The sequence below is a fragment of the Lepisosteus platostomus genome, chromosome 20, assembly GCF_059453375.1.
Source record: "Lepisosteus platostomus isolate fLepPlt1 chromosome 20, fLepPlt1.hap1, whole genome shotgun sequence".
NCBI classification, from domain to species: Eukaryota; Metazoa; Chordata; class Actinopteri; order Semionotiformes; family Lepisosteidae; genus Lepisosteus; species Lepisosteus platostomus.
The window spans coordinates 12,852,364-12,868,274 of record NC_142630.1 but is presented as its reverse complement, the minus strand read 5'-3'; the positions used below and the strand labels follow the sequence as shown (position 1 = coordinate 12,868,274).

Sequence of the window (15,911 nt, the reverse complement as noted above, 5' to 3'; positions counted from 1 at the left end):
TGCTTTGTTTAATTGTACTTTATTCATGCAGAAATATAATTAAGCTTATTTTGTGACTTGCAGTTATGTAAGCCAAATATTCTGCATCCTGTCAAGTTAGTTATCCATTTGTAGGAGACATTGCATTTCGTCTGTGCATTTTGCTTGCAAAGCTCAACACTAAATACATTACTACTGTATGTAGTTTTACTGTAGTATTTCACAATAACTATAAAGCAGATCACACAGAGAAGCAGAAGGGAATATTGAGTTTATTCTGAAAGACATGTTGCTCCCTACTACATTTAAGCTTCTTCTCCAACGTCCCCCAAAGGCAATAAATAGTCAGAGATCTGGAGAGCAGCCAGTTGGGAGAAGGATGTGTTTAGAGCGCAGGCTTATATTCTTGACAGATGAATGGGTGCCTGTAGGTTACTGCTCTTTGCTGATTACTCTCCACCCTGGGATTACTTCCTATGTGTGTTTTATCTGTGAATCAAATTCCTGTAACAGGTCTCCAGGAATGTTGTTTGCTAGGTTTCTTAGAGCTTCGGCTCCAATTAAATCATACAAAAGCAAGCAAACAAAAGAAATGTTGAAATACGTCACAGTCTCTTAAGGAAACAACTTAACTAATTTGCTTGAAGTGTCATATTATATCAGGAGAAATCAATGTAAGTACTCACTAGGTTCCCACTGTTTCTTTTCTGTGCAATGAGCACATGATCTCTCCTCTTGGCTGAAGTGGTGTTGGGAGGTAAATCCCTTTTTCGCTTAGGGAAAGGCTAGATTAGATGCCTTTAATAGGTTTAAGAAGTTAGGCTCTCGATGGGGTCATGATCATAAAATAATGGATTCACTAATAAATATGACTCTGGTGTTCAAAAGTGCCCATAACAAGTATCAATGTAAAGTTTATCAGAAAGTGTAAAACAAACTTGGATGTCTTCTACACTCAAAAGGCTTGTGCTGGATAGTTCACAGTGGCCTCAGAATTTTCTCGTACTTTCCTGTGCAGATTCCTGGCGACGACTGCTGTGTCCTTCCAGAAACAACCCCTCGGCTACAGCCTCCTCATCAACCCCAGCAGTCTGTTCAGCATCCAGCAGGACACGGGTGAGATCAGCCTGACACGCACTATCGACTTTGAGAGCGACCAGCACCGATACTTGCTGCTTGTTCGGGCCAGCGAGAACCAGGACACTCTCAGCAGTGCTGCAGAGGTATGTTAACCACCGGCAGGGTATCCTATGGCACAGTTCTTTTCTGACTTGCTTGCAGTGAAGTAAAACTCACTGCATTATGACAGGACTCCCCAGTAGCATATTTAGACCATTAAAGTAACTATTTACAGATTGATGTTGTTTTGTGCAGTGGCATTAACTTATTAAATAATGGCAGGACCTTTCTACAGTGTAGGTCCAATGGCTTTACAGAGCATCTTTTGAATTAATAGCTGAGAAACAACACTTAATATGTCTAAGACAGGAAGGACTAGGAAATAAAACAGTGGACAGTGAAATACCAGTATGCCATAATGAGCCCTGTTTAATTCATTTTAGACTTTAAAACAGATCAATAGGTATCTCTGAAATCTGTCTAGTATATAAGCATGCTATCTCAGATATGCACAGTGCCTCATGCTTCCTTTGAAAAGACAGTAATAGAAGGGCTGGCGGACTGACATGTCTACACACCATTGCCAGAACACTCAGACACTTGGGTACGGTCTTTCATGAGGTTGAATTTCCCAGATGTTGGCAGCATTATTTGTTTTTTATAAAGTCCACTTGATAAGCTTTACTTATCTTCCATTTTATCTCTGTTTATTAGTGCTGCTATGCATTTGTTATCTTTTAATCTAGAAAGCTGGTGCTATATTTCCTGTAATTGTGCATGTCCCTGTAGGATCTCATAATGACACAGCTGTTATTATCCTACACATCACAATACATTGCCGGTAGATGCACAATACCTAAATGTATTTGTTATCTGTTCATGTCCTACCTCTGTGCTTTTTGACTAAGGATTCAAAATATTATGTTGTGTAGACATTTCATTGACTATCTCTAAAGTGTTAGAGGATTTGTTTAAGAAAGGAAAGTCTAGCCACATTGTGACAGTGTTTACCCCCAACACAACTACCATGACCACCATTTTTGTACCCTAGCAGATAGCTGGACAGTAGTGTTACATAGAAAACTCAAGTATTCTTATCACACATCTCATGCCTACTGCCCACGCCACCCTAACTTGGGGTTAATAAAGGATGTCAGAGCAAAGCCATTATTCCAGCACTTCTCAACCAATTTGCTGTTCACAGATAACCAAAGGAAGAAAAAGAAATGAGTCTTTTGCTTTGACACTCCGAGAAACAGCTATGAGCTCTGATGAACTGGATTTGCCAAATAAGCACTTTGTGAAGAACTCTGTCATAATGATTTGTTTTTCACACAGAAGTGCGTGGAGTCTGTGGATAAAAGAATTGGTAGCCCGATTCACAATGTGAGATTCCTGTTCTGTTGCTATGTGTCTTGACTGGAAATAATGAGAGTGTCTGGGAAAGGGGCTTTTTATGGGAACTCTGAAGTGCGACAGAAGCCTGAGAGAGAGAGTACAGTACATTAAAAATACAGTATTTATCTTTCTCTTTCGTTGACCCAAACCCTGAAACAGTAGCAGCAGAAGCTCTCGAATGGGTGATGTTAGCAATGAAAGGGCAATCTGGCAAAAGCAGCTGTTATTACATGTACCAAATCCTCTGACAAAATGCCAGAGACAAATATTGCTTGAAAATCCCCACCTCTAGACTCTCTGGATGAGGATAATTATAAACATTAATACTCCTGATACCGTCATCTCCTCTGTTTTTTTTTTCTCTAGGTTCTCGTGGTGATTACTGATGAAAATGACTGTGTCCCCGAATTTCTGCAGTCCATCTACAGCAAAGACAGTGTCCCTGAAACTGTAACCACGGCAACCTCACTGCTGCAAGGTGAATAACTAAAACCTCCAAATGTTACTGTACGTTTAAAAGACATTAAATAAAAGTGCACAGGATTTAGGTTTGCAGCTCTGCAAAACATCTTTTAACTTTGAATTCAGACATTTTATTCAATATCAGTCCTTGCTCCCCTCAGTGTTATAATATTGAGAAGTCTGAGATTTAGGGGAAGTTTTTTCAACAAGCAGGGAGGTGCATTGTTTGTACAGTTGGGAGAAACATGTCTGTTCTCTCACTTTCTTCTGCACAAACCTTGAAAATCAATCAAGAGTTCAAAGAAGCAGCAGCCTTCATGAGCAGCAAAGGCAGCAGAGGGCCCTGCTCGCAGGAGAGAATTCATTCCGAACGATTTTTCTTTCAAGCAGCTGGAAGGGGTACATGATCAAACCCCTTTATTAGTGTGTCTCCACTGGGTGCAGACATTTGCAGTCACTCTCACAAGGTTGTTTTCCTGTCTTAAGAGAAGGTGACTAAATTTGAGCCAGATCACTTTGTCATTTACAATTGGCTGAGACGGCTATAATATGCTCATAACTGTAACTGTGCCAAAGAAAGACAGCAGGCCAATCACAAGGCAAAGTATGCTGAAAGATAAATTGATAAACCTGGAAAAAAATGCCACTTGCCTAAACTTGGAATAAAGTTCTTCATTTGCATTTTCATATCCTGGAAAGGAGGCACGTAGCGATGCAAAATAAGAGTTCCATTTCTCTGAACAGTATGTGTCAAACCTAGCTCAATCTTCTGGCCACAGTTTATGTGCATGTCTGACTTCCTTTTGTTGTAGTGTCTGCCAAGGACTGTGACTCCGGGCTGAACGCTGAGCTCTCCTATTACACACTGAGTCCAGATTTCACTGTCTCTGCCCACGGGACCATCTTCCCCGCCAGACAGTTGGACTACGAGAGGCTCAACCACCTGTACGAGTTTGTTGTCATGGCGGTGGACAAGGGCGACGTTCCCAGAACAGGGACAGCCACTGTCAGGATCCGCATGTCCAACGTCAACGACGAGCCCCCAGAGTTTTCTCAGAATGTGTGAGTACGAGGAATAAAATCACCTCACTAGTGCTAGTGATACTTACGAGATGCAGGATCTTCCAATCCAACCTAGCGCAGTGACTACATTTTTATGGATTTGATTGTATTTCAGTAATACTGTTAATAATGTCAAGGCTGCGATTCAGATTCTACCAAATGAGGGAGAGGAGGGCTTAAAAGCGCCTGACCACCGCATGTGACAGCTTTCTTTAAGGATGCACTAAAATACTCTCCTTGTCATCGTTTTCCAGCCTGATGAGTATTCTCTGCCACTTCCCTCGTCTCAGCTGCTTGCTCTCTTTATATGAGCTTCATGACTCTCATGTGCAGCTCAGGAGGCTTTTGCAGCTGTTGCTTTATGGATTAATAAAATCCCTAAAATGTGAGCTTTGAAACAAAGGCATGCAGAAAATACAATGTGCCTTGAACATCAACCGTCTTATTTTTTATGATATAATTCAATTACATATTTGCTTTAGTTAAGGTTTTTCCCCCCCTCTTTAGCATTGCACTGGCTCTTGACATCTTTAATCGGCCCATTTTCTGCCAAATTGGTGAGGCAGGCTCGATCAGCCATGTGTTTTTTTTGTGTCCTGGGGAAATTCAAAGATGGATTTACAGGGCTCTGCGAGAAAGCTCTGCATGGTTGACATACTGCCCTAGGGGTCACTAGAGAAGATCTGAAATTGAAGAAGCAAACAATGAAAACTTTCAGGGTTAAATTGAGCGGTGAATTCTCTATGTACCACTGATTTCTTGTAAGGCTTTTTCATTAGTGAATTTATTATTTGGTACTTCTGTGTGGGGTGAGGTCTACACTATTTTGGTATTGCTGATATGCAGTAGGTAATTCAGGAAACTTCTTTATGTGTGACAGTAATTGATCGACTATTGTCAGAATGACTGACTATAATGGGAGAGTTTAATAGGCAAGCATATCTGACATACTGTACATAAAGTCTAAATAAAATGATGCTTGTCACTCAATCTCTCATGTATATCACCACTGAAAATACATGTGTCATACATTTAAATTGCATTGGCCAGAGAAGAATATTATTATCCATTTTTGTTAATCCAAAATAAATCCCTCCCCCCCTCCCCCACACAGTCCCCCCAACATATCTAAACTGCGTTTCTTTGTAAGAAAAAGAAGTAAATAGTTTACATATATATACAATAATCAACAAGCACCAGGTAAAGCAAAAAATGAAACAAAACTAAACAGTAACAGAAAATGCTGGGGGAATTGTAGGTGCTGGTCTAGGTAAGAAAGAAGTCCTTATGATTTCAGTTGTAAATAATTGCTGCAATTCTAGAGCCGTGCGGTGACACCCCCATGCAACCAAACACCAATTACACACTTGTACTGTCCCTCAGAGGGAGACCATACAGAAAAGTATTTTTTACTTTTTACTTTATTGGGGTTTAGGAGGAGGTGCGCGCCTGCTGGGCTGCCGCAGGAGTGTGATCAGGGCAGAAGTCCCGCACCAAGCACTCAGCTGAGGGAACAAAGCCACAGAAGTACAGGGGAGATACAGAACTCCATAGGGGAACTCCTGTATGGGATGAACTGCCTGCTCTTCTTCAAAAATAACTTTTTTATCTATGTATCTGAGAAGCATAAAAAGCAGGTTCTTGCGGCCGTTCAGGCAGCAGTTTCCATAGACCCTGCCGCACTTTCTTGATAAATAAGTCTTATTTTTCTGGATTTTGGGAGCTCATGTCGGGTTGTCGTGACCAATTCTGTACCACAATGATATGTTCCACTGAAGTTAGCATATCTTACTGTGTATGCAAAAACTATCATGCCTGTCATCACTATTGTCTTATGTTAATTGAATTTTTTGACAGCATATTCGCAACAAAAAAAGTCTGTGCAGACACATTTTCATTGAGATGGAAAATAAAACAAAAAGCAATTGCAAGCAAAGGTAGAAAAGAAATTGCTCAGTGTAACATGGTGGAGTTGTACACCGTTAGTCATTAGTTATCGTTAGAAAGGCTGGCCTTATGATTGATATCAGCAAGGCTAATAGAAGGGAAATTACGAACTGCCAAGGATGAAATTCAAGGTTTGTACAGTGTGGTGATCCTTAAAAAAAGTGCATTTGATGTGAGTGGGCTAGATGCTATTACCTTGAAAAATAAAAGCACTTTGAAGATCATGACAGATCACAGACCAATAATGTCACACGTACAGGAAGTGTCACAGTTACATGGCAAGCAGTGGAAGCAGGCAAGTCAGCTCAGTGCAAGGTTACTAATCATTCATATGAATGGCTTGTCATCTCTCTTCTGTTGCACATCAATCATGGCACGCGGGGTGGTAGGCACTGGGCAAAGGCTCTTTCTTCATTCTTGAGTGGGGAGATTTGACAAATCTCACATGCCTGGGAGAGGCAGACAGACTTAATCGGACAAGATCAATTGCTGTGTATCCCATATTTGTAAGCCACAGGTGTCAAGCCTTGCAATTGCAAGGCACACCGTGTGGCCTAAAGCTCCATGTTAGGCCAGATCAATTACTTTTAAGTATTATCTCTGCTATAAACATACATATGGAGTTTGGTTCCAGTAAAAATGTAATATGTGAATATTTTCAGTCTTGAAATACAGTATATATATATACACTGTATATATCATCTGTTGCTCAATAATTAACTCCCCAAGACTTTTCTACAGAACCCTTGTCTTCAGTTATTCTTACCCAGCTGGCAAGCTACAGTATGTGCTACAATAATATCAGGGTCAATTATGTCAATAATGCACAACACCAGTATAAAGACACAGAAATATTTTCACCAATTAGTTATAATACAGCATGAATATATCAGCCTTTATCTCAGCCCAATTGTTTAAGAAATGTGAATATTTTGTTTTATTCTGGATATTTCTTTTTGTTAAAATGGTGTCGTTTCCCCTCAATTAATGCTCTTTTCTGTCCACAATTTGTCTGTCTAGAATTGCTTGTTAAGGTTGCAGTGAAGGTAAAGAATATGAGACGATCATTTTTTTTAAAAAGTCACTTATACCTCGTGAACAAAAAAATGTTATCTATGCAGTCCTGCTGTGTTGCAGTACTAGTTAGCCCAGTCTACTGGGCAGTTCTGAGATTTGGTGCCGTACGTTACCAGACTACATGGTGATTGGTGTCAATGACATTTCATTTATTTTATTTCTTTTAAACGCAGTTGACCAAAGGGGAGAGACAATGGCTAGGGATTTAGCCAAGCGAGGTGCAAGCAGATGTCACGAAAGCTGCTGGTGATAGCACCATAATCCTGACCTGATCACCCCCTGACATACAATCCTGAGACTCTGCCAAACGCAGGCAGCTGAGCTGTGCCAGCCTGGGCTGTGTTGTTATTTTGCTGGTGCTGAATAACGCCTGCAGGGAAACAGAACTGAGCCCACAGAATTTAAAAATAAGCCTGTTGCTCCAGTCAGCCACCTTACTAATTTATTTATAACAACATGCCTTTGTTGTTTTATGTTCGACAGCAGTATTAGTTCAGGATAGCTAAAACAAACAAACACAAAGGCTGTGTATTTCTGCATTTTCTCTTTCGCTACCTAGAATAGTAAAATGACAGCAACACTGGAAAGGTGTTTTATTTTCCAGAATAAACAGATTAAATTACTGAAAGTACGACCAGACTCTCTCTAATAAAGGTCTATATGTAAGGGTGCCAGATGGGAAATGCCCACAGTGTAGAACCTCATGCAAAAGGTGAAAATAATAATGGAAAGTCAGTCAGTTAAAAGTCTTCTGGGAGCCCAAAATCATTTAGCAACACTAGTCCATGTGAATGGAACTGTTTGTATTGGTGTTATCACAGTAAATTGCAATGGTGGTATTCAATACCCAGAGACTACTCTGAGAGGATCATGTATTCATCGGTTCTCCTGAGTGTTTCTGTTTCCAGCGTGTGTTGCTATATGGGTGTGAAAGCTCCTTACACACCTCGGAAGGCATGCTCTGTTTAATTTGCACTTACTGTCAGCCACACACATCCTGCTTTGCATTTAAATTTGAAGTCAATCTTCTCGACAGGTGTTACTTGTTTCCAGTGTCAATAAAATGCAGAGTAACCAGGGTCAAGATCGCATTCTTGGATTGCAATTTAAAAGGCAAATATAGTATCTTGTCTTTCCGGGGGTTTTGTTTTGAATTGGCGTGTGACAGGAAATACATTTTGTGGGATTCAGATTGTACAATTCTACATGTCATGCAACATTTTTATGTAAAATTGTTGAAAAATTTAAACACAAGTTAGCCACGACTTTTTAAAATGCGTTTCGCAGTTCAGCCTTTCCTTGCTTTAAGTTTGGTTCTTTTCTCCTGGTTTTCTCGGCAGCTATCGAACCTTTGTCTCGGAGGATGCAGGGCCTAACACTCTGGTCGCTACAGTGCTGGCTAAGGACCCTGACGGAGATGGAATCACATACAAAATCACGTCAGGCAATGAGGAAAGTAACTTCATCATCGACAGCCAGAAAGGTATAGCCTTGTCTCAAGTGTCTCCATTTCATTCTGTGTTCTAATCTGAACTAAAAAAAAAACGTAGTGAACTTTAGATATTTTTCGGCTGGTAATCTCATCTCCCTGCAGCATTTTCACCTCATGAATAATCAATTTGACTGGATCCAAAGAGTCCTGAAACACGCAGTGAAGAAATAAACACAATAAATGCATTTTTAAGACTTTTCAGCAGTAAACATTCTCTTTTTTTTTTCCTCCTTGATATTTAATTATTCATTGTATTCATGTAGAGGAACAATTCCCTTTCATGGTGTTCTGCATTAATTCAGGCATGATTCCGTTGGTGTAGCAGGTTTCATTGAAAGCATTTTGGCATTTTAAATTTCAAGCTAATTATTCTAATATGATCGTCCCCATTTCAGATATGTTAATTGTTAAATGATTAGAAGTAAAAAATTATGCTTACATGCATAAACAGCCGCATCAGACTTGCCACTAAATGATTTAATTTGTAACTGTATAATCTGTCTGATGTGTACTGTCACTCACAAGGCTGGTACATTAAAATGTCTTTTCGCTTTCTAACAGACAAATGGCCATCATTGCATTCGTCAACCATTAGAACTGATCTCAGGATCATTTTTTTATTTATTTTACCATATAACTGAACTATCACATAATGGTGGACGACAACCTGCCCGATGGTTTCTCTGGAGTTATTTGGACCTTTTCCCGGGTTGATCTGGTATTTGGGACGGATGTGATTAAAGGTGGCAGTGAAAATAGCCTAGTGGTATTATTCCCCATCATCCGAAGTGACATGAACTCTCTGGCCCCAGAGCCACATCTTTTCCATCTGTAATGTGCTCTGAAATCTGCTGGCTGTGGTGTGGCACTCCATGAAGATCACTGTGGGCACTAACTTCCACACTGAGCATTAGAGTTACTCCATCAGGAGAGTCAGCTGCACTCTGTCCTCTTTTTCTAAAGCTTCACTTAAAACCTGACACAAAGTGTAATTATTATCCAGTTACAGAAAACATTCAATTTAGGTTGATACAAACTCTTTGGGCTTTCTAGCATACATATACAGTATACAGTACATATTTAGACAGAAAATAGATTATATGTATTTTTTCCACCTTGATTAATTTTTGCTTACCATTTTTAGGGCATCCATTATTCTTTCACAGCACTAGAAAGCAAAACCACGCAAAGAGACCTTGAATTCTCCTGTACATATATTAAAGGGGAACTGCAGTCCCAATTTCGCAGACCAGTTATTAAATATTGGTAACAAAAAAATCATTGATAGTATAGAAAAACTTGACAAATTCTGAATTAAGCACAAACTCATGAACCTTGTGAAAGTCCTGTAAGTCGCTATGTTGTCACAAACCCCTGGTCTTGCCACAGGTGAAAGCAAGAGTTTGCTTGAATTGCGACGTGAAGCAGCCCTTCCTGTTCACTAGTCACTGTAATGGCTAATGTACTGTGATGTTTCTACTGGATTAAAAGAGATGTCCTCACAAGCTTTTTACAATGCAACAGGGCCGCTTCACCTCACTGGATGTTTTGTGCGTACATTGGAAATGTATTATAAATTGGAGGTTTTACACATTACTGTGTACATTTTGTTTTTATTGTGATTTTATTGTGCACTCATAAATGCCGATTCTTTCTAACTCTGAAATATAACAATGGCTTTGCAGTTCCCCTTTAACTTAATGTGAGTAGCAGCTTTTGAGCGAAGTGAGACGGTCATAATTAATTTTAATATATCAATGGCACAGTATATTCATGAAGAGTAGCAGTGTAGTGTAGTGGGCAAGTCTCTGGTCTTATGAGTGGTGGGTTGTGGGTTGGAGCCCCTGCTGCATACACTGCTGTGGTACCTTGAGGAAAATACTTGACCCACATATTGTAGCTGTGGTCCACCCAGCTGTGTAAGTGGGGACAGGAATTCCTGGGTGGGTAATCCCTGTGACGGACAAGTGTCCCATCCAAGAGGGGTGTGTGCTCTCGTCCATTTAACATCACAGAAACCAAGATAAGCACTGACCCAGTGAGCTGATGTAGCTTGGACATGGACATTACCATGTACATTAACTGTACATGTACTGTAGATATGGGTATGCATTGAGTGTTCACTTCAAGGGGTCTGGTTTTTAATCCAGGCAACAGTTCAGTTTTTTTTATCAGATTTACACTTAATTTTAAAGACTGGCATGTCCTGGAATCTGCTGCCCTTGACATTGGATATACTTTATTATTGACAGAGGTAAGGTTTCTATTAAACTGCATCAGACACAGTGGTGTGGCCAGGAGTGTTTTTGAACACTTCCTGTACTGAGCTCTCTTGCAAAGTCTCCTCCTGAAAGTCCTGTAAGTCGCTATGTTGTCACAAACCCTTTATATCCTTAAAGACAGCACAAAATCCCCACTGATAGTAAGGCCTCTGAAGATTTTCGCAGTTCCCCATGCTTTACTAACTTAGGCTATTGAAAGTTTTGAAGAGGAGAAAAAGAAATGACATTGATATCCCCAAAGAATGGGAGAGGCCAGAGATTCCAACATTTTGTTCCAGCTACATAACAAGTCACAGTACAGACTTGTATACTTAAATGTTTTGTTTAAGTTACTGTATAGGAGACATACTCTATAGTGTACATATACTGTAATCCCTATATATTTTTTCTTTTTTTGACTATAGAGGATTCCTGATTTTTAATGCAACCATGGTTATAAACATATTGCTTGAGTATGACCTGGGCTACTCCAGTAGCTCACCTGTGACTAAGAAATGCTACAGATGGGAACAGGCCATTTGGCTTGTCAAGATTATTTGGCAGATAGTAGCTAATTGATCGATCCAAGGATTTTATCAAGCCTTTTCTTGAAAGAAGCCAGACTGTCTGCTTGTGTCTGTTACACCATGTCTGGGTAGCTTGTTCCAGACTCCCACATCTCTTTCCTCCTGTTCTCAGTTTTAAATGCACTCCCACGTAGTTTTCACTTGGTTCCTCCGGTTCGTGTTTCACCAGAAGGGAGGTAACATCGTTTTGTTTTTCCCTGCTCATGTAATATATTCCATGTGCTACGTTTCTGCCTGTGCTGCAGTGTTCATTGTATTAAGAACAGTTGAAAAGACCTTGAGAAATCTCATAAGAGCAAAACAAGATGGTGTATGAATGAGATAATTAATGTCCTGTAATGGAGGTTGTTTTGCTGCATGTCTTCTGCACCTCAGCAAATCAAAAGAGAAGCATTAAGTGACTCTCCTGATCAAGTCATTTAAATACTTAAAATGAGCCATTGAACAAAATGCCACTAAGCTGCAAAGCATTATGAATTCATGTAGCTCACAAGGGTTGAGTCAAGAGAAGTTGCATAAGCCATTTAAAGGAAATTTCTGTGTTCCCTCTGAATGGGGATACAGAGGGATACATTGGAGATTAAGACCATTTCAGAGTTAGTTAAATAAACTAACACTAGCCACAGCTCATCCTGCTCATGCATCAGAGATCAAATCCTAACCCACAGTCTCACAGGCCCTCCTATTGGAATGAGAGACTTCAACTGATTTATTCTTTATTGATGTTCCCTCCCCCTGTGTTTTCTCTTACAGCTTTGTTTTTAATTAAAAACAACTGAGATGTAATGAAAGCACTTTACAAACAGAACGCTGCTGCTGTTATTGGGTAATGTCATACCCAGTGCAGAAATAACGTTGCTCTATTAATTAAAAGCAAATAAATCTTTGCTGATGTTCATGACTGGTTGACCCCTGTAGGATTAATACGCCTGCGCTCGAGCCCTCCCCCTAGGCTTCAGGGGTTGGAGTACATACTCAATGTCACGGCAACAGATGACAATGCTTCAGGTGGGCCACACCCCCTTTCCAGCATGGCCCAGGTGATTGTGGGAATCGATGACGTCAACAACAACAAGCCTGTGTTTGAAAAGGTACAGACCTCTCCTCTCTCTAGCAGTTTTCACTCATCTCTGTAACTTGTGCATAAAGAACAATCTTCATCTCTCTCATTCCCATCCATCAAGTTTCTAGGTGCTTTATCCAGTACAGGCTCATAGGGGCAAAAACCCACACAAACATGAGGTGAACATCCAAACTCATGCAGATGGCACCCTAGATCCAGAATTGAATCCAGAGCCTCAGCGCTAACCACTGCATCACCGTGCCACACATTCTCTCAGTCCCTCTTTCTAGAGATGATTAGTTACTAGTTCTAGTTTATCTCAGTATCGTTTACAATTTAAATTGACTGTACTATGATTGACATATTTGGCAGATACTTGTATGTGTCAACTTAGCAGCTACAGAACAGCACAGAAACATTATTAACACTAACTGTCATTGTATAACATTTCTAGGTCTATAAGCCACTTCTGCAGAACTGACTACTAACTGGATATGAAGTTGGTGTGAAGTATGCAAGATAATAAATGTTCCAGCTGAAAGGATCCTTTCATCATATATGAGAAATACTTCTGTTCTCGGCATTCAAAAATGTCCTATCATAAACATAATTCTCATAATTGGAATCAAACTTTAAAGGGTTTCATTGACTCGAAAGCATTTTGTCAGGTCTGGCAAATCTGTTGTAGAACAGGGTAGGGCAAACTGAATCTAGCAGTGAGCAAAGAATGTAAAATAACTTTAAAGACTTCCAAGCCTGATAGACCATGGTAAAGAGGCTGTTGCTGTTTCTGTCTCTTTTACATGGCACAGACTCAACTTGTTTCTTTAGATCAATGGCTCACGTGTTCCTGAAAGAATAGTCCATCCTGGGTTTAATGAGCAGGGCTCCTGTGCCAGGCAGTGCCACATTGAGATCCTGGCAGTACTCTAACCATGCCATTTTCAGTGTGGCAGGCCGGGTGGTGTGAGAGAGACAGGGTTCGGTTGTGCTTCTGTGTTGTCAAGGCTTCTTCTGTGGCTTCCTGACCTTTCACAATCAACATTGTTTGTCAATGGAAAAGTAGGAGAAAAAAAATACAAATGAAGTCTTCTGCTATTAATTAAATGTCAGAAAATGAGAATCAAAGAACAGAATTGATTGTGGGCTTCTTCACAAAGTCTTTACTTGTGAAGTTGCTATAGCAACATTATGTAGTTAGGCACAGCTTAATTTGAGATCTCTGTAGAAGCCCACATCATTTTGAATGTACATTGTTGTAGGGCTGGATATGTATGCTTATGTTTAAATTTGTTGTACGTTTTATATTGAATTTGAATAAAGCACAAATAAATAAAAATGTAACTGTGACAAAATTGTATTACAAAATTATAATGTGGAATTTCATGCCAATTTTATCTCAATTCCTTTTCAGTGCCAGCATTATAGGGAGCATGCAGCAGTGCTGGAGAACCAGCCAGCAGGAACATTTGTTCTTCAGGTACATGCAGTTGATGCTGATGAAGGAGACAACGGGAGGGTGACATATGGTTTCATGCACAAAGATGGCACAGTTCCAGCATTCAGCATCCACCCAGAGACAGGTAGGTAGTCGATCTACCATTAAACCTAGGCATGCCATTAATTGCAAGCATGTACTGTATATGCTGAGAGGCAGAAGAAACACAATAAATTCTGTTGGTTCCAAACATCATTTCAGTAGTTTGGTCACATTCTGATAATGATGAAACAAGATGACAAATATAAAGGAATGACATACTTAATACTCTGGCCCTAACTCACCTGGCTGAGGATATGATAGTGCTGGATATAGGAATAAATCACGGAGGCAGTTGCAAGGGTGCGATTGAGGTGGAGGTAGAGGTGCTATAAAAGATGTGTGCAGAGTTGTGAACAGCCAGCAGGTTTATACACGTAGGAGAGTGAAAGTGCAAGAATACAATTTGACCTCCTCCTAAATTGTGTTACATAACACAATTTTTTACCTTTTCAATGAGCTTTTACGATCAGCTAATCTTTGGTGTTCTTATTGGGATCTTGAATCCCAATGTAGACCTTGGTTCATAGTTTACGTCCCTTCTTGAAGATGCTCCTGACATATTCTCGGGGAGTTTATTTCAAATAAAGGATAAGTGATTGAATCCCTATTTCAAAGAGTTAAAAGGTCAGCAGTGCATACCGGTATTAGAAGGATTTCTGTTCTAATTTTTCAGTGTTTTTCACCATGATTAGTTCCTTCCAAGAAAGACTGGGTTTATGCGGTAATGAAAACCTTGACATCTGAAAAGAAATTGACACTTGCAGGAGTGATCGTGACTTCCAGGACATTCGACCGTGAGCAGCAGAGGGAGTATGCCGTTACCGTCACGGCAACAGACAAGGCCGCAGAGCCTCTCATTGGGATCTGCCAGCTCAACACCCTCATACTGGATGAAAACGACAACGACCCCAAGTTTGAAAACCTGCATTATGAGTGTGAGTTGAGTCACGCTTGACAAAGTTTACTTTCTTCTTTTCTTCAAGTGATAAAATGCAAGTATTTCCAATCAACAGTCTTCTCTTGCTCAGAGGAAGAGCTGAAAGTCTGTTTTATATTCCTGCTGTTTTTTTGCCTTTGTAAAATGGAAAACTGTGTCACTGTCTGTCCTTGTGGGATGAAAACAAAATTTCCTTTACTGATAGCTGCAAAAGAACATTGTCCTTGTTAAATCTCAGGCAGCAAACAAAAAATGGAAAAAAGTAGCTTTTAGCTAAATGTCATATGAATATAAATTAACTGATTAGAAAGAGATTATTTTTATTTTTTGTGTACTGAATAGCTTGAAATCTACAGGGCTTTATAATACTTTGCTTTTTCCTTTCTCTGGCTGAAAGCCCTTTTGGAGCATAACAGTATATCGTGACTGTCATAAGCTGTAGCTTCAAGCAAAGGATAAAATTCAAATGACTGTATAAAGCCTGTCCAGTGAAACAATAGCATTTTTCCATTAAAAGTTATGTAACAGGACGGGTAATACTTTCTTTTAAACAAAAGTCAGTGAATAAGAAGTTAGGCTTATGCATCTGAGTTCCAGCATTGTCTGTTTCACGAGCATCTCTGCTGGTTCTGTGCAGATTTCCTGAGAGAGGATACGATGATAGGCACCAGTTTCCTCCGCGTTGCGGCTCATGATGACGATTACAGTACCAACGCTGCCATCACCTACTCCATGTCAGCAGAGCAGCCAGAGTACCTGCGTGTCAATCCTGTGACAGGCTGGGTCTATGTGAATGAGCCCATATCCCAGGTATGCACAATTACTAAGGGTCCTGTTGTGGGGATGATTGGAGAGATGCACATGTGTGTTCAGTTCATGTGCTCTGTTTCCAGAATTTCCATCTTAATCTCAAAGACAAAAAAACCTCAGATATTGTGATGTTGGCCAGCTGGAAACTAGGCTGGGTTCCTTTTATTTTTCTCTGGG

At 40.1% G+C, this 15,911-nt stretch overlaps 1 protein-coding gene across 1 annotated transcript in view; it reads left to right on the top strand.

The window, feature by feature from the left end:
* LOC148644514 (neural-cadherin) overlaps window positions 1-15,911 on the top strand; it is a 96,692-nt gene that overhangs the window by 34,202 nt on the left and 46,579 nt on the right. Inside the window, exons 4-11 of the mRNA XM_088613630.1 lie at window positions 998-1,202; window positions 2,863-2,974; window positions 3,771-4,020; window positions 8,385-8,527; window positions 12,303-12,475; window positions 13,862-14,030; window positions 14,752-14,922; window positions 15,562-15,734. Of these exons, the coding sequence (XP_088469756.1) occupies window positions 998-1,202; window positions 2,863-2,974; window positions 3,771-4,020; window positions 8,385-8,527; window positions 12,303-12,475; window positions 13,862-14,030; window positions 14,752-14,922; window positions 15,562-15,734 (1,396 nt within the window). The remainder of the gene's footprint in view (window positions 1-997; window positions 1,203-2,862; window positions 2,975-3,770; window positions 4,021-8,384; window positions 8,528-12,302; window positions 12,476-13,861; window positions 14,031-14,751; window positions 14,923-15,561; window positions 15,735-15,911) is intronic.